The sequence below is a fragment of the Hippopotamus amphibius genome, chromosome 16 (genome assembly GCF_030028045.1).
Source record: "Hippopotamus amphibius kiboko isolate mHipAmp2 chromosome 16, mHipAmp2.hap2, whole genome shotgun sequence".
Lineage (NCBI taxonomy): Eukaryota > Metazoa > Chordata > Mammalia > Artiodactyla > Hippopotamidae > Hippopotamus > Hippopotamus amphibius.
The window spans coordinates 5145589-5172017 of record NC_080201.1 but is presented as its reverse complement, the minus strand read 5'-3'; the positions used below and the strand labels follow the sequence as shown (position 1 = coordinate 5172017).

General features: G+C 45.6%; 1 protein-coding gene across 3 annotated transcripts in view; it reads left to right on the top strand.

Moving 5' to 3' along the window:
• Positions 1–26429, top strand: part of CDH13 (cadherin 13) — a 1023084-nt gene that overhangs the window by 774348 nt on the left and 222307 nt on the right. For all 3 annotated transcript variants that reach the window (XM_057711305.1, XM_057711306.1, XM_057711307.1), the window contains exon 7: positions 2114–2292. In XM_057711305.1, the coding sequence (XP_057567288.1) occupies positions 2114–2292 (179 nt within the window). The remainder of the gene's footprint in view (positions 1–2113; positions 2293–26429) is intronic.

The following is a 26429-nucleotide window of genomic DNA, read 5'->3' as shown; positions in this document are numbered from 1 at the left end:
CACACTAACTGACAGAGTGGCAGCAGGTGCCTGGACCACTGGGCAGAGGAAGAACCCTGATTCCACAGTGCGGCTCAGTGGGAAACGCAGTGCAGAAAACGAGTGGCTTGCTGACGCCTTCCAAAGGCAAGGGGCAGGGAAGCGGGTGGCACGTGGGGATACACTGGACCCTGAGGCCTGCCTGTAACAATTTCACAAAGAAACAAAGAAGGGCAAAGACACAGCGTAGAGTAGAAGGTGTGCCTGGATGCATCTGGCTTAATGGCAACACTGGTGAAATGAACTGAGACTATTTAACAGATCGGGCCCTCCTTAGGATGGTCAGATCCGTTTGCCTGATCATTCAGACCTAATGGCTGATAACCTGATTCCTATTATGGGAAAAAATAAACTGGCTTTGATGGTTTGAGAAGCACTGTTATAAAAGGGAAAGAAATATCAGGATGGTGACGGAGCTAGATGAACTCTGTGTTTCCTTTAAGCTTGAATATCTTCTGTATATGAATGTTCCTGCTGGGAACTAAAAGTCTACCGCTTCCATCCTTTACTGGTTAGCTCACATGTTGTGGGCACAGAGGATTTCAAATCAGAAGGTGGGGTCCTATATTCACAGAAGAGTAAACTACAGTGGAAAATTATGGTTGGGCAGGTCACCCTGAGCCAAATACGGTGGCCCTCAATTGTCAAGACCAGCAGGTAGATGTGCCTGATTCCACTCTAGACCATGTTTCTATCGGTGTTCCTAATTATGATCCCTTTAAATTAAACTTTAACCACAAAACAATACATTCTCCTGGTAAAATGATCAAAACATTACAGATCAGGCCAACATCTTCCCTCATCACCACAATGAATCCCAGTACCCTCTCTCCTTTCCCAGATTTAACCACCAAAGCCAGTGTGAAATTCACCTTTATAGACCTTCTTCTATCCATTTATGGGCATAAACTGTACCTGAAAAATACATGCACAAAGCTTGTGGAATTTTCTCTGTGCAAATAGGTTCATAAAAATGATGTTATACTATGGATAACATTCTCCAACCTGATATTTTTCAGTCTTGGAGAGCCCTCCACGTTAGAACACAAAGATCTACAACCTTTTCTGAGTGCTGCAAAGTATCTCATAGGGTGGGGATAACATCATTTTAGCAATTCCTCTGTTGCTGGACGGTTAGGTTGTTTCCCAGTGTTCCTTGGACTCTCCGTGAACATCCCCGCAAAAACCCCTTGTCAACACGTGCAAGTGTTTCTTGAGGTTAGATACCAAAATAAGGAATGCTTTTTTTTTTCACTAGTTGCTATTCATTTGTCTTCTAAAGCAGCTAATATCAATTGCCCTTCATATCAGCTGTGTGTGAGCGAGACTGGTATCCGACACCCTTCTCAACCTTATGATCAAATAGTCCCCGTCACCCTTGTCTTTATACTGTCTGCATCTCTAAAGTGTCTAAGTCACTGCAGCTGCGCACAAAGGATGCTCAAATAACATCTGCTCCCATTCCCTTTAGCTGGAATTAACCAGAATACCTTCCCCCTTGAGGCCCCCTCTCCTTCCCCTCGCTTACACCTACTCAGAGACCTTTCCTGAGCTGCTGGTTAGATGAGACTGTTCTCCATATTCACATCGCCCTCTCTCGAGGCACTGCGAATGCTTCATTATTTTCATACGCGCTCTCTCCTGCTTATCGCTGACCTGCCAGACCCCAGGGAATGTGACTTTTTTGCACCTCTATTTCCCCAACAGCTAGCCCAGGGCCCCCCAGGTGGTAGGCATTCAGTAAGAGCTTTTAAAATGAAGGCCACTGTCACAGAGCCACATCCACAAGAAATGAAAGCCCATGGAGATAAACAGCACATCCGCAGAGAGAAAAATTAAGCTATCAATCTGATGAACAGCAAAGATTTCTTTATTTCAGGTCTTTTAACGTGATGGAGGAGGGACTGAGGGGGGAGGAAAGCTAAAACCTAACAGAGCCAGCGAAAGCTTTTGCTTTTTTAACTTGGAAAGTGATTGACGCGTCACTCCACAGCCATTGCCCAGGTGGGGGAGGGGCTCTGCCCATGGCCGTCCCCCAAGTGACCATCTCCTGCTCTCTGTCCTGCCCCCTTAGGGACCACGGTGATGCGGATGACAGCCTTTGATGCAGATGACCCAGCCACGGATAATGCCCTCGTGCGGTATAGTATCCGTCAGCAGACGCCCGACAAGCCGTCTCCCAACATGTTCTACATCGATCCTGAGAAAGGAGACATTGTCACCGTCGTGTCACCGGCACTGCTGGACCGGGAGGTGAGCTGAAAAGCACACACCTTCTTTTTCATGAGAATCGAACGTGGCTTTCACACGAGGGAAGATGTGGGGCTTCTGTCCGTGGCCCTTCATATCGTAGGAGTGGAAATGAGATATTTACATACGGTTGGATGGGGGAAATCTGTCCAGGGACATGGGATGTTATGTGACCCCAGAAAACACACGCTGGAAAAGCCATGTCCTTTGCTTTCATCCAGCTCGATGCCCGTTTCCTCACCGACCACTTACTCTTTCTAACTTTCTTAATTTTTAAAAAAATTTTTATTGGAGTATATTTGATTTATAATGCTGTGTTAGTTTCAGGTGTACAGCAACGTGAATCTGTTGCATATACACACACATCCAGTCTTTTTCTAGGTTCTCAGCCCGTGCAGGTCATTACAGAGTACTGAGCAGAGTTCCCCGGGCTGTGCAGCAGGTCCTCATTAGTGATCTGCGTTATATAGAGTGGTGTGTGTGTGTCAGTCCCCGTCTCCCAATGTATCTGCCCCCCACCTTTACCGCGTGGTAACCAGAAGTCACCGACTCTGGAGGCTCCTGCGACTGTGGGCTCTCCCTGCCTCACTTTCTGCCGGGAGGGGGGGGAGGGGAGGGCGGCAGGAAAGGGGGAGGGAATGACCTCCCAGATCTCGGACACGCTCCTCCTCGTCACGGTGTGACACAGAGTCGGCTGGCTTCGACTCACTTCTTTCTCAAACCCTCTGCTGCCTGCGCCGGTGTTTCCCCCCGAGCCTCTGTCTCGCCTCAACCTCTGCTCGTGTCCTGCGAGGCCGTCTCTGTGGACCCTCAGCCATCTTCCAGGTCACGTGTCACAGACAGGTGCCCCCTGGGCCTCCGTCAGCCCGCGTGCCCGCTCCTTTGGTTTGGCCCAGGGTGTTTCAAAGTTTCACATTAGTTGCCGTATCAAAATATTTCTATTTCATATTTCTTTTTTCAAAAATCCAAATTCCAGCCTTTCTGAAAATCAGGAGTTCTGGAAACCGGGGTCCCAGCTTCCACACGTGGACGATGGGTCAGACCACTCGTGACCGTCAGATGGAGCGGGTGGCAGCTGTCCCACTTAGGGGGGCATGTGCTACTGCCCTGCTTACATCCCCTACGTGTGTCCACTGGTCCTGGTCTTTCTCCCAAGTCTCAGGGCCCCCCTGTTGCCCCCGGCAAGCTACCTTCCATAGGAGAGCCTCTTGGCCCTTCACGCAGCACGTCAGCCCACTTGGGGATTCCCTGCACCCATCACCCACCCCAGATCTGCCCCCATCCTGGGATCCCTTGTTCCCAGCAGGACATCATCCCAGGGGCATGCCCCCTGGCAGTCACCCTCGGCCTCTGCAAGCACCATCTGCCCCGTGACGAGCACAGGTTTCCCTACACAGTCCTGTGCATTCTCCCCTCTGTGTTTTTGTTTTAAAAATCCCTGGGTCAGAAATCCCTTCTCCTCTCCTTTCTGTTTTCCTCACTGTAGCTTCTCACAAGATTCTGGGTTAGATCCGCCCCCTCTAGGAGGCCGTGCTCCACCTCTGAGTCTTCCACAGCCTTCTTCCTCCTGCAGTCTCTGACTGCTCCGACATGCAGCCCTCACATGGCACTTGCCACATGCTCCTTTACATTGCCATCTGTCTCTTTAAAGAATATCCGCTTCCACGGGACTTCCTTGTTGGCCCAGTGGTTAAGATACTGTGCTTCCAACACAAGGGACGCAGGTTTGAACCCTGGTTGGGGAACTAAGATCCCATATGCCACATGGCCAAGAAAACAAACAAACAAAGAAAAAAAAAAATGAAACAAAACTGAGAAAAGAAAACAGGAATATCTCCTTCCTCTTGGTCTAGACCTGACGCAGTAACTGCTAGTCACACGTGGTTATTTAAATTTTAATTGACATCCTTGAAATTGAAATGTAAAAATCAATTTCTCGGTCAGACCAGCCACATCTCAAGTGCTTAGGAGCCCCAGGTGGCTAGTGGCTGCCTACTGGCCAGGACAGAGATAGACGGTTATCACCATCAGAGAAAGTTCTAGTGGGCGCCGCTGGCCTAGACAGTAAATTTCTTGAGAACAGAGATTGTGATCATGTGCACGTTTGCCCACTGCCCCGCACAGCTTCAGCACTCCCCAAACTCCTAATTATAGGGTTTGGGGCATATAGGCAAGAATGAGTTGGAGATGACACTAAGATTTTACATGAGAAGAGTGGGAAACAGTAGCTGGAAATGGAGAATTCTTGGAACAGGAGGGAGAGAATGAAATTTACACTGAAACTGTGATTGTCGCTTGGAAAATGTAATCATTTCCTGTTAAAAATAGGAAGCAGAAAAAAGAACATTTCAAGTCCATTTCTTCCATTTTGTCTCTCATTCTCTTTCCAACCCTCCATATTTTTATGACTGCCTGACTGACGTATTATCTTCTTCAGAGGCAAGTAATAATTCCAGGTCTCCCTTTATTCCCCACCCAACGTGTACATGTGTAAACACACACACACACCCAGGTTCCCCATAACCCCTAATTCTCCCAAAGGTACTTGCAAATTCTTCTTACAAGAGAAAGATGAAATGGTGATTTCTCCATCTCAACTTCTCTTGTTACTGATAGAAAATGCTTTGTAAGTCTCTATTTATAAACCAAAATGATAATATAGTAGATCATTCCATTTTTAAGGTTTATTTGGGGAATAAGTGTGTCACAAGTTCATAATCTTGTCATTTGGGTTTTTGTTAAGTTGCAATAAGTATATAATTATGGGAGTTGAATTTAGCCTTTCTAGCCACAATACATAAACAGCTCCAAAAAGGAAAAAAAGACCAACGCAATTGAACCGAAATTGGAAAATTAATGAAAAGTGTCACGTGTCTGTGAGGGTTTCCAGAGTTCAGTGCTGACCCAGGCAACACGGGTACGAGCTGAAGGGAAGAAATGTCCCTGGATTTAGGCAAGCCTTGCCTATTTACTAGTGCTGTGCTAAGCTTCTCTTCTTCAAGTTTGCTGACAGGGTAAAACGTGACTCCCAGTTACTTGTCTTTAAAGGGACAAAACTTGCACATCAGACTTCCCGTCAGTGTTTCCCAGCTTGCAGTGTTTTCATCACACTGCGCCTTTCCTAAGATTCACATGCATATGGCCTGTCCCCGCAGCAGCATTGTGGAATTCTGTTATTATTCCTGGAGACCTTCTGAGAAGGCATCTGATCTTAGGTGTGATTTTAAAATTCTACTTCTGGACCATCTGGGCAGAACACTTAAAACAGATTTATGTGCCATTCGTTCTTAAGAGAACACTCCATTGGGACCCCTACAAACTTTGGTATGATTTAAACCGATACTAAGTATAGTTACCACGTATTCACTCACCATATCTCAAATGGTGTGTTCCAGCATCAAATGTTGTGAGTGTAAGCAAATAGGACAGAGAGTCCTTCTAGAGCTGGGACCCCTGAGATGTCCCAAGTGGTTTGCTCCTGTCTGGCCCCAACCTTGTGGGAGTGGAGGTTCCGGAAGTCCAAGGGTTAAGCTGAGCTCGGTTGAAAAGATGTAAAATTTTCATTTTGATTTTCCATCTAGTTCGTTCCCAATGAGGACCCAGGCAGGACCCCAAGGGGGAGGTGACAGAAGACCTCAGGGAGGCACTGTTTCCTTTGAACCTGCCCGTCCACCTTCCCTGCCTGTCACACAGTCACTTTGTACTAAAACCTGTCACGGAGGACAGTCAAGGACGCCAGTCAGTGCTCTTGAGTGCTGCCATTTTGGTCACTGCCCTTTCTTTTCCCCAGGATGTCTTGAGAAGGGCCAAGGGAGGCAGGTGCCCTCACTGCTCTGCCCCCCTCACAATCTGAGGAGGAAAGGGGCTGTGTCAGGGTGTCCCCCCACACGGTCCCCGTCCTCAGCTCACGAGAGCTGCTCAAAACATCTTTGTTGAGAGATGAATGGAAGGGAGGATGCGGGGGAGAGAGAGGCAGGCAGCACGAAATGCCTGGCCCCTGTGTGTGCCCAGGCCGCTGTCTGGCCGGGTGACCTCCTTTCACTGCCCGGTGTGTTGGGGGTGCTGCAGCCTCTGGACCCAGGTTGCACGTGCAGAGCCGGGAGCGACACCGCCCCCCCTCACCCACCCCGGGAGATGGGAACACGCCAGAAGGCAGCTCACCCACTTTCCCTATCTTCTGAGGGCCCATAACTGACCCCCTCCTCTCCGTCCTCACCACGATCAGCCGCTGACTTGGCTTCCAATTCTGCAGGCCAGCCTTGCCCAGCAGATGCTGTCTGTCCAGCGGGCATCTCCCCGAGATGCTCCCCCTGCACTGAGCCGTGACCTTGGGGAGAACACCAGGCCAAGTGGAAAACAATGTGGTCAGTGGAAGTGACAGTGGGTCAGCCCCTGCTTCCCACCCTGTCCAAGGCTAACTACACTGTGGCTTCCCCCAAACCCGCACATTTGCAGGCACCATGATGCGGGGGTCCTCGGGGGCAGCCCCGCTGACTGAGGGCCTTCTTTGGATAGTGAACCCCCTGGGAATGTGTCGCCTGGAAAAGAGGCGCTCACAGGGGACACGAGGGCTGTCTTCCCGATAAGAAGGGCTGATCTTTGGAAACAGGGAGTGGATTTGTTCTGCTTGCTCCCCTAGAGGGGAATCTACCAGGAAAGTGGTTCTCAAACTTTGCCAAGGAGCTTTAGAAACCTCAGTGCTCCAGCCAAAGCTGGATCCGTAAAATCAGTCTCAGGGTGGGACCCAGGCATCGGTAGTTTAGAGAAGGACCCAGGTGATTCAGATGTGCTATGAATTGCATGGTCTGCCTGCCTTTGGAGAGCATGTTTCCAGCTCCTACTGACTTAGGAGGTGGGATCTGGGGACAGAATCCTGGCCCCGTCATTTACTTGGTTTTTGACCTAGGTGAGTGTATTTGTTTCCTAGGGCTGCTGTTATGAAGTACCATAAGCCGGGTGGCTTGAAAGAACAGAATTTTATTCTCTCACAGCTCTGCAGGTCAGAAGTCTGAAGTTAAGGTGTCAGCAGGGCCAGGCTCCCTCTGCAGTTTCTAGGGGAGAATCTGTCCTTGCCTCTCCTAGCTTCTTGGTAGTTGCCAGCAATTCCTGGCGTTGCTTGTCTTGTAGACCCATCACTGCAGTCTCCACCTCCATCTTCACGTGCCCTTCTTCTGTCAGTGTATCTTCATGTCGTCTTCCCTCTGTGCATGTCTGTGTCTTCTTGTAAGACACCAGTCCTATTGGATTAAGATGCACCCTGATGACCTCATCATGGCTTGATTACATCTTCAAAGACGCTATTTCCAAATAAGGTCACATGCACAGGTACCGGGGGTGGGGGTTAGGACTTCAACATATCTTTTGGGGGAACACACTTCAACCCATAGCAGTGAGTGATTTGACCTCTGTGCCTTGATTTTCACCTGTAAAATGGGAATAGCAGTACCTACCTCAAGTGGGTTGTTGGTGAGGATCAGATGTGTCAAAATATGTGAAGCACACTGTCTATTCTAAATAAACACACACTATCATCATTATTATTGATTTAGTAGTAAATTGTAAGAGTCATTAGTGAGTTCCCTGTTGTGGGATATAGTCAAATACAGACTGCTCTTTGTAGGATGTAACAGAAGGGATTCAATTAACCAGTAAAGGTTATATCTGTAATGTCCTTTCCACCTTTGAGACTACAGTTCTTAAAAAACATTTCTTAAAAGCGTTGGTATGCAGTTGTTCTTCAGGATGCTGCCTGGGAGTGCCAGTTCCCCACCTGGACAGCTGTGTGACCTTGGGCAAATCAGTTACCCTCTCTGAGCCAATTTCCTCATCAGTAATCACTGGTAATGACATCTGCAGTACCAACTGTATCACCTTTTCAAGATGTGCACAACCCCCTCTCCTTTTGCAAATAGCAAAGCATTGTGCAGTCATTACCACTTGTCACACTTCCTATGACTGCTGCTAGCATGGGCTCCAGTTCCCACCAACTGCTGCTGAGAGCTCTACATACCGTTTCTACTCACGTGTCACAGACATGAGAAGAGTCTCCCCAGATTGTGCAGAGCAAGTGCACTTTATTCTGTGAGTCACGCCTCTTCACTTTTGCTCATACTGGGCTGGGTTTTATTGCAGTTCCTTGGATTTACAGCTGAGTTGTGAGAGCAGTTGCAGTGACCGTGTATTATCCTTGCCTTATCATAAGCTCGATGTTAATAGACATCAAGTTTGATTTGGAAATGTGATGTACTTTCTATTACAAGCTTTTCCATTTACTTTTTCTGAAACCATACCCGAACATACACTTTCTAAAGAAAGAGACCTTGGATCTTTGTCCCATCTCTGTATTCCCATTGCCAAACATAGTGCCAGGTAAATAAGACCATCAGTAAAGATTTGCTGGATGCATGGATGGATGATGGATGGATGGATGGATGGATGGATGGATGGATTCATGGATGGATGGATGAATAGAGATGGATGGAGGGAGGGAGGGAGGGATGGATGGATAGAGATGGATGGAGGGAGGGATGGATGGGTGGGTGGGTGGATGGATGGCTGGATGGCTGGCTGGATGGATGGATTCATGGATGGATGGATGAATAGAGATGGATGGAGGGAGGGAGGGAGGGATGGATGGATAAAGAGATGAATGGAGGGATGGAGGGATGGATAAAGAGATGAATGGAGGGATGGATGGCTAATATTCCTTCTGTTTGTATTTATGAGTAAATAGCTAACAGAGTGTTTCAGAAATTACTGCAAGATCCGCATCTTAGCATGGGTATACAAACAGAAGAAATGATTTTATTTTAGTTGAGAGCTTACTCTTGCCCTCGTGTAATCATCCAGCAGTCTAATTTATTCACCTTACACATGCTCTGCGTGAGGAAATGCACTAGACTCTAAGAATACCTTGGTGGATAGGATGGTCATGAGGATCTGGGTCTCTTGCTTAAATGTTTGGGGAAATGTTTGGAGAAAATAAGGACCATATATCCTACTAAACGAAACTGGGTTCATTGGGGGCACTGTTTTATTCTTTTCTATAACCATACTCAGCCCCTCATTCTGACAGCTCTGTCTATGTTTTTAAACTATGTCTGGCTGCACTACAAAATAAAATCAGATAAAGGTCCCTCATGTTTGATAAATGGTTTATTTAGCTGATCATCTTGGCTCCTAGACTGAAATTCATCAGCTGAGATCTGCCAACTTTTCTGAACATAGCCAGCGCAATTTGCAACTACTCAGAGAAGCTAATGGTCAGTTTGGGGGGTTTGTTTTCTTTTCCTTGCTTGCTTTTTGTTTTTTGTTTTTTGTGTTTTTTCTGGCAAGTGGAAACAGTCTCCACATGAGGCCCTTAAAATGCAGTTTTAAGGTTTGCGCTGCGAAAGTCTCATCAGTCTATTTAAGCAGTTGGAGCTGAGCACTTTTCTGTCTTTGTTTGAATTTGCCTTTATCTTATTATGTATTATCTTCCCATAATATAAGGAAAGTGATAGCCTGCCCATAAAAAAATACACACAATAAAGGATCGTAGGACTCTGAAAGTAATTTATTTTCTATTTTCAACTGATAAAGAATTTTCTCGAGCTTTATAATACCCCCAATTTTTAGACCAAATGTGAAAACTGAGAGAATTTCCTTCCTTCTTTCCATGGAAATTGTCACATAAGGACTTATTTTTAGATTTAAGTGCATTTGCTACAAGAGATTCAGGAGTCGTTAAATATGTCAGAGAAGAAAACTGACGAATGGTGGCATGAACATCGTAAGCAAGATGGTGGATGAAATTGGATGTGTAGCCGCAAGTTGAAAGAGAACTGTGAGTTTGGTCAAGACGATCCCAGTTAAACTATTGTCACATTTGCTTCTCCAGACACATCCTAGGAATCTGTGAAAATGATGATATCAAGTCCAGCTGCCTGAAAAGAATCGTGATGACAATAAGGGATGGCATCTCTCCCATACCTTGAATGAAAGCTAGAGGTGGTCGTCTCACTCTCAGGAAAATAAACGTTCGGAGGCGGCTCTGATCTGATGCTGATACCTCACTCACTATCATCATGTTTAAAACATTGGCAGTAATTACGCACAATTCAGTCATGCTGTCAGGAATGTTCTCCTTCTTTGTTTTGGTGGGTGGGACCAGAATTATTTCATAGTAGCATCCTCACCATTTCTGTGAGCTATTTACTCATAAATATTTTTGTTGGGATAATTTCCTTTTTTTTTTTTAATATCACTTGCTGCTGAGAAAATGGGGAAAAAAGTAGATGTAAATAAATTGTCTTATTATTTTTAAAATAACACATTATCCTTGCAAATGAAACACAGATGGTGAACCACCCTAAGTAAATTGAACCCACTTGCTCTGTTGTGACTGCAAATAAAATAGAATGGGGCATTCATAAGGCATGACGCTGAGCCCTGGGGCCTGAAATTCAGTTACAAGCATGCCAGCCTCCTGCTGATGGCGATGGGATTAGAGACAGGAGGGCAGGGACTTACCTTGGGGCCACCTCCACTTCCCTACTCTGGATGAGTTCTAGCAGGAGAACTCGGTGAGTCTCCCAACTCTATGGTGACCTTAACTATTTCCCCCAGACCTAAAAGGCTGGCCTAATCAACCCATGGCTTTGTCTAGTCACCTAGCATGAACTTAACTTAGCTAAAAACTGGCCTGAGAGGCATGGGGCAAGGGCATGGGTGCTGGCTTTAGACTCTGGATTCCTGACCTACCTCCACCTCTAATCAACTGTGAGAACTTGGACCAGTGACTTCACCTCTGTAAGGCTCAATTTCCTCATCCGCCTCAACAAGGATAATCATAGTCCCTATCTCTTAGGCTTATTGGGAAGATTAAATAAGATACGTCAAGCACTTAGCACAGTGATTAACATATCCATAAACACCCTGCAAATATTAGTTGATATTATTTTCATGATGGACAATGAGATTGAAGAAGTAGCGTGAAGGTGGAATTTCCTTCTCCTGCAGGGAGTATACTGATGCTGTGCCCACACAGCAGAGAGTCTGGCAGGCTCCTGAAGTTCAATAAAACACCAGGTGATCCAGCTGCCAAAATTCAGGGAGAAACGTTGACATGTATTAAACACCTCCCAGCATCTGCTGAATCCGTGGCGCCGTGCTGGGCATTAGGGAAGCAAAAACTAAGCTGCCTGGTAAGGAAGTAAAGCAGAGGCATGAACAGCAAATACACACACACACACACACAAAGATGTGCTGTTTGAACTAAGCCCTGATGGCTGGACGGAAATCTGCAATGAGGAAATTAAGGGAAGGGCATCAAGGGAAAAGAAACAGCATAAGCAAAGGCATGGCACATTGGTACGTCACTCGAAGAGAGACTGGGGGTTTGGGGGTGTCGAAAAGAGAGATACCAGAAAAGGGCGGGGAGCTGTTACGAGATGGCAAAGGGCTTTGAAGGTCATCCTAAGGATTATGGACATATCCTGCTCCAAATGTAATACCACCGACCACATTTAAATATTAAACCCAGCATTGCCAGAGCTGTGACTTGGAGAGAAAGCTGGGTGGGCTACAGGAGAGGTGGTCAGTGGGAAAGCAGAGGCATTTTGGAGGCCGACTCGAGGCTGCTTGGTGAATGATGAGTTGCTTTACAGAGATTTCCAGCCTCTTTAAGGGAAGGCGAGGGGTCACCACTTGAATCTAAATTCTGCAGGTTGTTAGATTAATAAACAACCGGCTATTTTGTGTCTTCTGTTCTTGGGCATCTTAAAGTATTAGACAATCAGTAGTTACTGAGCGCATGTTAAATCAGTAGACACAATGTTGTCATTAAGAGAGATTCAACTTTTCCAATTTGACACGTTTAATTCTCTAAACTTTTTCCTTTTTTCTTTCTCTTTTTTTGGTTTTCATATGGTAAAAATGAATTAAAATGCAGGGTGACGCTGAAGTTAGAGTACTTCTGTTTTTCTGTCATTTTAAATCTCTCCATCTTATTCTGTGTGAAGTACATTAAAAAAACTAAAGAACTTTTTCCTTTTTTTGGAAAAAATTTCTTCTAGAGAGTTTATTTCTCTTTATCAGCCAAGAACTCTGATTAGCATGTTAAGGCAGGCTTTACTGCATTGACAGATTTTCCCAATGTATTTAAACAACATTGTTCTAAATCCCGTCCCTGTTAGTAATCCTGGTAGGAGAGATACCTTCCAATTTAGAAAGAATGGCTAGTTCAGTTCTGGCTTCAAACTGGTGGAGAAAATAGGAAAAAGCTTTGCTCCCACTGTAATGAGAACAGCCATCATTTAAGGAAAAGTTAAGCATCTGTGGAAAGTAGCTATTTTATACTTACCATTAACAGGCTCAGCTTCTGGCCAGGGACTGGCTGACTGGGGTGCTGCCACGGCAGAGCATTTCAAGGGGAGCTGACCAGAGGTTAGAACACTTAGCTCAAGGCAAACTAGCGATAGATCATTTCAAGACACGATGAGGCCTCACAATGTCCAGAATCCACGTTTCTTCCAGTCTCATTTTAAGGGAGTGGCTCTCATTTGAGATACTTTTCCGTAGGATAAAAGTTCACTGATGCTATATTACATGATATTCTAAAGACTCGATCAACTTCATGAGATCTATGGCACTATGACGTCACATTCAACAACGAAAGGACTTCAAATTATAGAATCATCTGTCAGATGAAGGGTCAGCAAACTCTTCCTTTAAGGGCCAGATAGTACATATTTTAGGTTTTGTGGCCCAAGAGGCAAAACTGAGATGGTTGTGTAGGTACTTATATAACCATCTAAAATGTAACCATTAAAAAATGGAGAAAGGATTTTTAGCTCAAGAGCCATCAATACACAGACAGTGGGCTGGATCTGGCCCACGGGCTGTCGTTGGCCAGCGCTGGTCTCTTAAATCATCGGTCAAATGATCGAATAGCAGCAGCTTCATCTGTTGACTGTTGCATGTGTTCACGTGTCTATTTCTGGAGGTCCCTTCTCAAAATATTGAATCACGGTGATTAATCATCACCTTGAAGTTGGATTATAGGGACAGGAATTAGATCGTGAGTGATGGGTCTGATTTATTTTGGGGGGGGGGCGGTGGAGAACAGTACATTTCCAAATGATTAAGAAAAAGATAATTTCAGATGCTTGTTGATAAATGCTAAACTCCAAATTTGGTTTCAATAATTAAAACAACTCGTTCAATCCAAAAGTAGTAAAACAGAAAGTGCTGTCTAGCCATAGACTAAATACTGGGTGAAACCACTTGGAATGACGGTTTTTCTATGTCAGAGCCCTGATGGCAGGAAGAATAGGGTGCTGGAGGACCCAGAGGTGGGGAGGGGAGAACTCCCAGGTGAGGGAGCTCTTCCTTGAGCTGAATCTGGAGTCCAGATGGAATTATTCACACCGGCGTGGCTAGCATCAAGAGAATGAGAGGACAGGGGCTCTTGGCCTGTCCCTCCAGGCTCTGAAGGAACCGCTGAGGGAAAACTGAGCTGTTTCTAGTTACCAGAAGACACACAGAGACATCCTGGACCAGGCTTCTCAATGCCCTCTTCTGTCATCCTTGAATTGGCGATCAGGGCCATGACAGTAAACGGGAATGACATGGTTGAGCCCATGTTGTTGGTCACCATGTGTCAATCACTACCCTAGGTAACTTTGTATTTACTTTACTGTCAGTAACAACCAGTAAGGTGGGTAAGTACTCCTAGCTATAGAGACGGAGACTCTCGATGTCACTAAGATGTGACCCTATATCAGCCTGTCTCCAAAGCCCAGGCAATCCCCCCGCCCTAGCATATGGATCAAAATTATTGATTATTTATTTGGATGGTAACCTCACAGAGGAAATCGATTTTGAATCGTCTTTTCAGCCCAGGAAAGCAAAACACGGGGTTTTGAGGCAGATTTTGTGCTGATTAAGATGTGAGCTTTCAGTGCCTGCCAGAGGGCCTTCTTCTAGGTTACAGAGCCCGGGTGGCAAAAATCCATGGAGAAACGTAGTCTCCTGCCTTAGTGTGGAAATACAAATCCGCCCTATTTGTTTGCTGGGTATTTTGGCAATAAGAATCAAATGGCTTTTTTAAATGCCCCTAGTGTTCTTTGACTAAGCAGTTCTACATAATCAAGCATCTGCCAATGGGAGTTTTTGTTGGATTTATTTAGGGAGCTAAACTAAGTGTGCAGCCATTGAGGATCTGTTCAACTATTCGATAAATCGTGCTATATTCCTACATTGGGCTTCCATTAAGTCACATAAAACGATGTGGTGAAAGAACATATGAGGATATGGAAAAATTTTCACACTATATTAACAGGCAGCTTGCAAAGCACCACATAGGCTATGATTCTTTTGTGTGTGCATCATTTTATTCTATTCAGGCTGCGATAACAAAATACTAGAGATCAGGTGGCTTAAACAGCAGAAATTTATTTCTCACAGTTCTGGAGCCTAGAAGTTCAAGATCAAGGTGCTGGCCAATTCAATGCCTGGTGAAAGCCCCAGATGGCCGCCTTATCGTTATGTCTTCCCATGGCAAAGAGAAGACGCTCTGGTCTCTCTTCCTTTTCTTATAAGGACACTAGCGGGATCTTCGTGTCCTCATCTAAATCTAATTACCTCCCAAAGGCCCCATCTCCCAATACCATCCCACTGCGGGGTTAGGACTTCAACATATGCATTTTAGAGGGACAGAAACATTCAGTGACATATACCATCACAGTCCAAGATGTGAAAGGGTTTGTGTAAATGTGTTAGGAGTGGCCATTTTTGGATGACAAGTGATCGTAATTTTCCTGCAGTGCAGTGTCTAAGACAAGTATCTTCAAATCCAGGTTGCTTCAGTTTGAATTTCACCCCCCACCACCACGTCTTACCAGCTCTGCGATCCTGGGAACATCAGTAGCTTGAACAACTGGTAGCTATAATTTTCATGTCCATGTCATTAAATATTCTTCTCCCACATCACCGTTAATGCTCCCGGAGGGCTTCATTGTATGAAAGTAGTATAATACAGAGACAAACCCCTTATGGTGGGACCTGTGCCTCAGTTTCCTCATCTGTAAAATGGGAATCATAACAGTCTCCCTCATAGGGCTGTTGTGAGGATTCAATGAATTAATACAAGCACATACTTAGAGGAATAACAGGTTTGGGTTAGCTGTCGCTGTTATCTGTGCTTTTTAGTTTGGGTACCGTGACTGTGTATTGTTTTGGTAATGAAAATACAATTCTGTTCATCATTTTGGGATGCAGTTGCATCTGGGTCTTGAGGGCCGGGGATTCCAGGTTAGGAACCACACCACGGTGGCTCGAGGGGCAGCATGACTGTCAGCTTTGGGTTCAGAGGCAGGTTCCTACGTGAGCCACTTTACTTGTCAACAAAACAGTGGGAATCATAGCCGGCATTGTGGCCTCTGCCAGTACTGCTCGGCTCACAGGCAACACATTTCAGATGTCAGGAAAGAATGTTTTCAAGGCTGTATTAGGGCAAATCTTGTCAAAACTTCCCCGCTTGAGATGATAAGCATTCTCATTTCTTCAAGCGACACGGCCGTGGCGGTGGCTTTCCTCGCCGTGTACCTGTGCTGGCCAGCTGCTTCCCCTCCCTTTCACCAATTCCAGCAGGCAGCTAAATAGACGTAGTGTGGCGTGTGTTTCTGTGTTTTCAAGACAGCCATGGGAAATGAAATTTTTTTTGACCTTTGCAAAGAACAGCTGTAGAAATGACGGTTGAAATTCAATGAACAGCATCTCTATTTACGGACCTCAAAAGTAGGAACCAAGATTAAATTCCTTTAGATATTTGCTCCCTTGTGTCTTATGAACTGTTTTGCAGACTTCTTTTTCTCCGTGGAAGACTCCTTGGGTTCTAATTCTTGTTTTCTGTCTCCTTGAGCTCTGGATTTCTGGGATGGGGAAGAATGGAAAACTTCTCCATTCTTACCTCGTCTTGGTGTTAGATTATCTAATCCGTGGGGGAGCGTATGTTGTACTCCCCTTGGACAGCTATGGTGTGGATAATTACAGCATCTATTTTTTCAGCCAGGCCTTAAGTCAGGGCCGTAACACTCACAGGACCACCACACCCATTTCCCACAGGGGCAATCAGGTTCCCGAGGGCTGACGTGATTCACGTGCTGCAGAGCCAGGGAACTGGACTTGACCCCAGAACTTCTGCCTGGTCTACTCCCCACAGGCTGCTGAGAGAAAAGCACAGACCATATTGAGGGGAGAATGTTGACACCTAAAGGACAACCTTATAGTTTATAAAACTGATCCAGGGGTTTCTTTGTTCTTTGCTCTGAGCCTCTTCACACATTTGGAAAGCTTGACTCAGTTTCCCTCAGTTCTCCAACTAGAAAGGCCATGTGGTGTGATGGTTCAGAGCACAGGCCTGGGAATTCTACAGCCCTGAGGAGAAATCCTGGTTCGGCATCCTGTTAGCTGTGTGACCTTAGACAAGTCATTTCACTTCTCTGAGCTTCAGTTTCTTCACCTCTAAAATGGTGCTTATAACATGACCTGTGGAGAAGATAGAATAATGCCCCCCCCCCCAAGATGTCCTCATCCGAATCCCCAGAGCCTGTGAATATGTTACCTTCCGGGGCAGAAGGAACTTCACATGTGTGATTAAATTAAGAATATTGAGATGCAGAGATTATCCTGGGTTTTCTATCTGGGCCTGATATAATCACAAGTATCCCCATAGGGGAAAGAAGGAAAGTCACTCAGAGAGAGAGAGAGAGATTTAAAGATGCCACGCTGCTGGCTTTGAACACGGAGGAAGGGGTCACCATCCAAGAGATGCGGTCAGCTTCCAGAAACCAGAATAGGCAAGGAAATGAGTTCAGAGGACTTCCAGTAGGAACTCTGCCCTGCCAACAGCCTGATGTTACCTAGCGAGACCCACTTTAGATTTCTGATTCCCAGAAGTATAAGATAATAAATCCATGGTGTCTTCCAGTCACTAAGTTATGCAAGACGTTACAGCAGCCGTAAGAAACTGACGCAACCTGCTTTGCACGGTTTGGAAGAGCGAAGGTGATGACGTGTGAAGTCCATCAGCTTTGGCACACAGAAAGATCTCAACCAATAGTAGCCATTGTTACCAGTAATAAAATAATGATGAGATTTGAGGATGACACAGATGTGTTCTATCCAGAGGTTAAGTCCACTTGGCCAGATCTTTATCAGGCCTATCTGTTAATAGCTCAGGGCCTCTCTGGAAGGTTGAGTGTCTGCCCATCCAACCCAACCAGCCACTTGAGTCACTGGAAGGAAATACCAGTGTTGCCTGCAGGAGGTGGCTTCCTTTAGCTCTCATTAAGGGCACAGTAGAACCTGTTGATTCTGCTTTAGTTCTGTGCCTCTGTGCATTGTCTGCCCTGGAGCGTGGCTTTTGTATCCTCTGGAGATCTGTACATCACAGGTGCTTGATACCTTGATGAGAACAGCCACATCCTCATTAGTTAAGCAAAGGGTGTAAGGTAGGGGCTTTCTTCATTCAGGTAAATGCTGTAGTGTTGGAGTGCTAGGAGTCCATCAGTAACGCCCTTCTTTCTCCACCCAAATTAGAACGCCCTAAGGAATAAGACAGGCCAACTGGAGACCAAGCCATAGACTCAGTTACCTGTGAAGCTGATTGACAAGGAGAGCTGTAAGTCTGTGGCCAAGGAAACCTGCTAACACTTTATGCTTGAATTAGAGGCTCGGCTCCACCCAGTCACCTGCAGAGTGAGACAACCACAGGCTACACCCACCTGTGTGGACAGCTCCCCGCCTCCCACCCAGAAATCCTCTGCCAGGCAGAGAGGCAAAGCCTGGGGCTGAGAGAGGCGGGGAGGGGAAGAAAGAAAGAGAGAGGGAGAGAGAGGGAGAGCGAGCTGGGGAGATGCCACACTCACAATCCAGTACCCCAATCCCTTTCCCTGGAGTGGAGCGGGGGCAGGAGGACGGAAAGACAGAAAAGGGTGCTCGTTCCTCTGAATGGACGCAGGGCCCTGGGGAAGAGCCCAGAATGTACATGAGCTCAAGGTCCTCCACAAAGAAACCAGAGGATGGGAAAATGGAGACTGACCCCTGGTTCTTCTTTTCTGAGGGCTCATTGGACAGGAGGAATTCTGGAGGGGTTTCTTGAACCCAGCACACAGCAAATTTCCTGTTAAAGAGAGAAAAGGGTGGACAACATCAAAAAGCACTCAGTGTACCAAATGTCCCCATGGGCAGAGGGGGACAGTGAGGGCTTTGCTGACCACCTCTTTTGTTGTGGGGAGGAGGGGTGGCAGGGTGGAAGACGGAGTGGGACGTTTATGACCCGGACTTGGCGTTTTCCGCTCTGGCAAGGTGGGAGCCGGCCCTGGAGCTGGGTCCACCCTAACTACCTGGCCAACGTGGCTGCGGGGCCAGAGATAACAGCTCCATCCTCTCCACCAGATACCCAGACAGAGCGCGGCCCTGACAGCAGCTGGTGGTTGAGCAGATACCAAGATCACCTGGTCTCCCAGGGTGACAAGCACAGCCGCATCAAAGAATGTTCTTCTTAAATAACATTTGTTTATAGTGGTTTTTTTTTAAAAATAGGGAATATATTCATACAAGCGAGCAATTAGTGTCCTGCCAGATAAGCCCCATGGTGACATGAATGCAGTTTTTAAAAAGAAAAATCAGCCTCAAACAAAGCATCAAAATTTCCAACTTTAAAATCTCCCTTCTCTGTAAGAAATTCCTGTGATTTTCTATAGAATGAGGGCCGTGGACAGAATCTGGGGGAAAGGGAAAGGGGTGCATGAACATGGATGAGAAAAATACTTCATATTTATTTTCCTTAACTACTAACTACATTTTTTTATCTTTTTCCTTTGGGAGCGTAGGCAAATCAGGAGCAGTGCTAGCTGTTTCGGCAACTGTTAATAACCAAAATCACAGACATTTTCATATCCCATCACAGTAGAAGCAGATATGTCCAAAAAATTCCCCCTGCAATTTTCTCTACCACTTTGAAATTAATGTAATAATTAGATTTGATGCTCAATCTTATTATTGATGAGTTGATAAAGAAGCACACGTATCATCATGTTAGTTTTTCTTCTATTTTGATAACTGTGTTTACGTATAATTGTCTTCCTTTGTTAGCCTATGCATTTATTTTATGTGTTTTAAAACATTTTCTGAGAAAGTGTCCACATGCTTCATCAGGCTTCTAAAGGTGTCCGCGGCATAAAATGTCTAAGACTCCAGCTTGGAGGAACTGAGTGGGAGCCACATCTCCCTTGATAGATTCTCCCTCTTCCTTCAGGGAGAGCCCATGTGTGTTGAATTCATTCTCCTGCCCTGCATCTCACTAAACAGAGACATTCCTGATGGCCACTCCATGCCTTTGCCTTCCTTGTGTCTGATTATCACAGAGCCCAAGCATAATGGGCCCCTAGGGATGCTTCAGGACATGACCTATCCATAATTCTCTGAACTGATAGAAATGGAAATGGGAGGAGCCAACAGATTATGAAATTTAAACCTTGGGCTTGTGTGGCCTTCGAATGAATCCATTGATTTAGTCCAACAATTTGCTCTAGGGAAAGAATAGCAACCTGGATGTTAGTTTTGTGTGGTACGTTGCTCGGTTGGCAGATCTTGTAGCCAAGGACAGAGGTCTACACACTTAAAATTGAAAGATAGTTTTAAGTTCATACGCCCACTCTGAAGGCGATCAGTGGCTTCCTGGAGTGCTGTGTTGGGAAGGATTCCGAGTCACATTTGGTTTCTTCAGTAGTTGATTAGTAACATCTTCTCTGAGAGAGGAAGGTAGGCGTGGGGACACTCTTGCCGTGTCATTTGTCATCCGCGATATGGACAGATAGATCAGGAAAACATGAGGTTATTGAATCTTTGATCAAGGTGGTCAATGTTTATTGAGTTCATCTCCTCCCCAGCAAACTCTCCAGCACACTGGCAGAGCAGAAATAAATAAGGCAGAAATAAGTCATAGTTACAGACTTTGAGATGCTTGGCCAAGCTCATGTCTCAAATGCAAAAAGAGTTATGATATAGTAGCTACATGCTTACTGCTAAGCACCAGGCCACTCCAGGAGCAAGGAAGCAAGAATTCTGTGACCACCTGAAGAAGATGAGAGCTATCCTGCTGTCCACACTAGCCACTAAAATCTGCCACCTCCCCCAGTATTCAAATTTTGATCATCCAAATAGCATCTTCCAGGCTACTGCCTTCTACAGTCAGAAGCAACGCAATGATTCTCCATCTGAGCGTGGGTACCAACCAGATCTGACAGCAACAGTGCCTCCAGGAAAGAGAAATGTTACTTCAATGAAATGATAGTATCTAGAAAAATGCCTTCTGCACAATGGACCTGCTTGGCTATTTTCCCTGCTTGGTTCTAAACAGCAAGTCAAGGGAAAACATTTAGCCACCCATAAATGCTTACAAGCTTTCCATGTATCAATCTTATGGGTTTGCCTATTGGGGAGGGAAGCCAGGAAGTGGAGACATGGTGGAGGAAGGGAAGAAGAAAGGAGAGGGTGAGCATAGTCACCCAACTATAGCACCATCTCTGTCTTTGCCTCTTACTCTCATGCAGAGAGGAGGAAACATGATTTTCCCTGATCCCAAACTCTGAACTTAGACTTGAACTTAGTTGTCCCTGGCTCTACATTAAGTTTAAACAACTCTGGCCTCCAGATCCCACACTCCCCTTCCTCATTCCTTCAACAGCCCATGACATAGTGCTGTTATTCCCACCTTGCTCATGAGAAAGCTAAAGGTCAGAGGTGACATCCACTTTCAGGGACTGGGGTTAAAGTGGGATTCATACCCAGATCAATGATGAGCCCAAAGAGGCCGCCATCATTACTTGCCGTTCTACTCGTGGCAAATAGAATTTAAAATCATTCCAGACCAAGATGGCCCATGAGACCAAGCAGGAATAGAAAGTGAAAGTGGTGGGAAGAAGTCATTGTCTTCTGGGCCTATAACCTCTTAGTTTGGGTCTGGGGCAAGGCTGGTCAGAGGGAAGGGTGTGGAGAAGCTAGTCTGGATCCTCTCAAAGATGTGGAGCCCTTTGATCTCTCTGGGAGGCCAGTTCAGAGGGAGGGACTCATTGCTGAGAATCCAGTTCTGCTGTGGGTGCCCATAGCTCCTGAATCCAGATCCCAACAGATGCGAAGAAGGAAAGACCAGCAGGTGTAGTGGCTTCCTTTGTCTAACCTCCTTGGTCTAAACTACAATCTGACTTAAACTTTCTGATTTTATCTCCCGCTACTCTTTCCCTAACTCACCCTACATTCTGATGACATCAACATTTTCCCTTTCCCCGAAAGATAATGCACTTCTTACTTTTGCACATTATGGCAGCCAGTCGCTAAGATGATCCCTGCCTCCTCCCAAGTTGAAGAGGGATGACCTGTGTAATAGATCTAGCAGAAATGACTTCCAGGCCTTGGTTATTCCTGTTCTTTCTTGCTGTGGGGGAAGCCAACTGCCATGTTGTGAGGATACCCAGGTAGCCCTAGAAAGAGAGCTCCATGGCAAATAACTGAGGCCACCCACCAACAGCCAGCACCTACTCACCAGCAATGTGACTGAGCCATCTTGGAAGCAGACCCTCTAGCCCCAGTAGAGCGTTTAGATAACCACAGCCTCACCAACATCTTGATGGCTAACTCATGAGAGACGTGGAGCCAGAGTCACCCAGCTAAACAGCTGCTAAATTCCTAACCCACAGAAACTGTGTAAGATAATAAATTCTTATCATTGCTTTAAAGTGCTAAGTTTGGGGCAGTTTGTTATGCAGCAGTAAGTAACTATTACACCTCTACTGTTTCCTCTGCTAACGTTGCTGCTTACTTCTCTGTACCTTTCCAGACCTGGTTTGAGTATCTCCTCTCTGGAGCCTTCCCAGTCTTCCTGGGCTGAACTGATTGCTCCCTCTTCATTTTCACATGCAAATTATTTATCATCCCATTAATGCAGTTATCACAAGGAAAACCAATGTTTTGACTATAGTCTGTCTCCTCTGTCAATTCTTGGCTCCTTGAGAAGGTTCACAGTGTATTCATTAATTCAAAGAAGTGTTGTCCCTAACAGGGGCTCAGAAGATGGTTGAATGAATGAATGAATGAAGAGTCTATTTAGGAACCTGGGGAAATTTAAGTTAAATACATTTGAAACCAATGGTATTTTCAAAGCATTCTTCATTAGAAAGACTAAGTCCTTTAAAGGGGTTTAGAAGCAGCATTAACTAGTTCATACTCTTAATCCCATTCTTAACAGTAGAATAATGATAATTGGTTGCTTCTTTGGAAGGAAATTAGAGAACCAAAAAAAAAAAAAAAAACCATTTCCAAAGGCAACTGGAATGCTTAACTAAGCTAGACCGTTGGTATCTACTGCCACCCTGCCTGTTGGCACAGCTCTCTGAATTGCCTAACCCTGTTTAACGGCACCTGCTGAAACATCCTTGTTTTTAAATAAAAATTGACCAAGAGTCTTACCACCTAATTTAAAAAATAATTCTTGCTTAGTAAATGTGGAGTCTTCTGAATCAGGGGAATTATTTCCTTCTAGTGTCCCTGGTTCAACAACATACTCACCGGGGTTCTGAAGGGGAGAGTGAGGAGGTGGAATGGAAGGTCGGGGATAAACCACGCATCCCCTACCCCTGCTGATGCAGTACGGTGGTGGCATCAACCCTCTGACGCTTGGGTTGGATAACGTGGCGGTACCCTAGCACTCCCCACTCCCAGTGGGCTGTCATCAGATTTTCATCTCTGCAGCTGTCAGCCTGGGGACTTCCTCTTCCCATGTGAGCGAGCTCAGTCTGCAGGAGCGTTCATGCTCAAGGAGCAGCCATCAGCCCTTGAAAAACAAGTTACGGATGGTAAATGTCCCTTCCTCAGCCTTTGAGTAGGACGGCTCTGAGATGGGTTCTACCCAGTCTCCCAGGTGACCCCAAAGGATCGAACCCCAACGGCCCGCAGTGATAACCTGCTCATTACCGCCCCATGTATTGTGTTTTTTTCTTATTTTCTGTCTCACTTCTCCTATTCACTGACTTGTGCTTCTTGGGATCACCTCCTGAATAAGCTATTTCCACCCAAATCTTTGTCTTAGGGTCTGCTTCTGGGAGAACAGAATGAAATCAGAGAGCCAGCTAGATCCATCCTTCCCTCCTGGTCTCTATTTAAGATGTTGCGCAACAGACACAGGTGCCGTGTAGGGCTGAGGTGTGTTGACTGAAAACAAATGCACAGCCTAAAAGTTGAGAGTTCTGTTTCATTTGGCAGACATTCTTAGGACTCAAGCCGGGGAGACAGGACTCTCAGATTGCTCTGAGGGACTGCTCTGAGGCGGGGGCAGAGATATGTAGAAGTTTTTGCAACAAACACCAGGTAGTCAGAACATCAAAAGATTATGGTTAGTTAAAGAAAACCAGATGTCTCAAGTTAATAAAATTAGCACTTTTCTACGTGTGGCAAGATGCAAAGTCTGGGCTCACTGCAGTCATTCCTTCGATATGCACCTCAGCTATCTGGGACCAGTGTCCTCTGTTTTCTCATTGTGAGTCTCCTCAGGTCTATTGTCAGGGGTGGCTGCAGCAGTTGATTGCTAGGTGGCAGACATCCTCTTTCCATCCTGAGTTCCCTCAGGGCTCACCTTCGGGGGTGGCTGTAATGTCGTGGCTTGATGGCTGCAGTATCCTTTGTTTACTGATGTGGCAGGAGGCAGTCTTAGTTCACAGGTGTGAAGACCCGACTGATCTGCACGCATTTGTACTTTTCTGCTAACGGGGACATGGAGTTACAGGCTTATGCAAAAGCGTGTATATGTGAGCACAGCTGTGTGCACAGGTGGGTGTACACTTGTCTGTGTGGGGCGTGTGCAGTGTACACACATCACAAAAGCTCTCTGTCCTCTCTTCTCTGATCCCTACTGGAAGCTGAGATTCCAGAATCCTTCCATTCAACCCTCTTCTCACCCACCCCTCAGGGCCTACCTTCTCTGAAGATCTTCACCCTCCTAGCCTGGGATTCAAAAGATGTGAGAGCTAATGCCCACCTTCATGGCACTCACACAGTGTAGCAGGGAGGCAGGCGAGGAGATGATTCTTTATAGCAAAGCGATATGTGGCACCAGGGACGTGCATGGCCAGAGGGAAGTAACTTTGTCTCAGAGGACTCTGGAAGATGCCCTGGAATGGGATGACTTGAGCTGGGGGTTTAGAGCAGTGATCTGCAAACTTTATCTATGAGAGGCCACATAGGAAATATTTTAGGTTTTCTGGGCAGTATGGTCTCTGTTGCAATTACTCAACTTTGCCATTGTAGCAAAGCTGTACTCATCACAGCATCAACGAATGAGCATGGCTGTGTTCCAATAAAACTTTATTTACAAAAGCAAGTGGTGGGCCAGATTTGTCCCACAGGCCGTAGTTTGCTGACCCCTGACTTAAAGAGTAAGAAGAAGGTTCCTGGGAAGAGACGAAGGAAGACTGTTCCTGACAGAGGGAAGAAAACATATAAAGGCAAAGAGTAGGCCATCAGAGGAAATGAAACAAGTTATCAGAGAGTCCTTATTTGGCAATGAAAAGTAATACTAATAACATAACTAACTTTTATGGAAGATTCGGTATGCGCCAGTCATGGGCTAAATACTTTCCATGAACTCACATTTAATTCTTACACTCTCTGAGTTTGGAGGACTGTTATTCTCTTCTTGGTGCACACGAGGATACTAAGCTCGAAGGTTGGTAACCTGCCCAGGGTCACGCAGCTGGCAGGTGGCAAGGTGGCAGGAACAGGGAAGCCTGGTATGATGCTGCGGGCACATCTCCTTCATGTCTGTCATGAACTCAACTTTAAAGGATTTTTTTTAATGTTTTTGCTTTGTTTTACAAATGGGATTTGAGTTCTCTACTCTGCCCAATAGTCCTCTGAATGGATGGCTGAGATGTGGCTGATGGATTTCTCCTAGGGCTATTTTGTAAGAAAGAAAAGCAAAAGAGTGAGATATTTAAATTCTTCAGGGGTATTGGTTTCAAACAGATAAAGTGGAGAACGTTTTTTATTCATATTAGAAGTGATAGCTGGGTGTGCATAATTTTTTGCTCTCCGAGATGGAGAGAGAACACAGACAGATCTTAGAATGTGAAAAATGAAATTAGATGACATTTTGAGGAAACTGATAAACATACCATCCCACAATTGCACTGAACTTGCCTGTGAAAATCCTTTTGCAGCCCGTAAATGATATAGTACAATTTGAAATTATAAAGATAAGTGGACAAAGTCTAATGGAATATTAGAAATACACTTCATTGAAAGAACAACTTTCTTTGGCAAAAGTTTCGACTTCTCAGAATGTTATCAGGGAGTTAGAGGTACCTTGACAGATGAAGTGACACTTGGAATAAGGAACTTTAAGAGAGTAGGACCACAGCAGTTGTGAAATCCTCTCTGGAATTCGTCCACGGAGAGGATGAGTGAGACCCAGAGGCACGAGGCTAGAAGCTGATGTGCTCAGCACCAGTACTTCATTTCCTACGCGTGCATGGTGTGCTTGTCCGCCTACTTACAGACAGAACTAGACTTGCTGTGTTTTCAACAAACCCTCCAGGTGATGTCAACCTACACTAACATTGAGAACCACTGGTCAAATCCAGCGAGCTTTTTAACCCTGAACCTGGGAAATCAGCTGAATCCAGAAAGTATTTCATAGATTTGACAAAAACATGGGAAGAAAGAAAAGCCCAGCTTTCTCTCGATTGAACCTCATGTTAAGCTCCAGGATTATGCTGGCCAAACAATTCACAAATTTTCTTTGAGCCTCTCATGCCTGCTAGTACCACAGGAAATGGATTTTGAAACAAAGTAAGTTGGGTTGGATTTACCTTATTTGCCCCAAGTTGCAAAGCACCAAGCAAAGATAAATGGTCAGGTCTTAATATGACCCGAATCACACAGCCTGTCACTCAAACCCTGCCCCCAGGATGCCCAGTGGAAAGGGTGACAACAGAGGACTTGAAATGCTGCCTTCTCCAAAGCATCAGATCCCCTTTACCTGGAAAATTTCTCCAAAAGGTACAAGACAAATTTCTTTTATATCTGGCTCAGAGACAAAGATC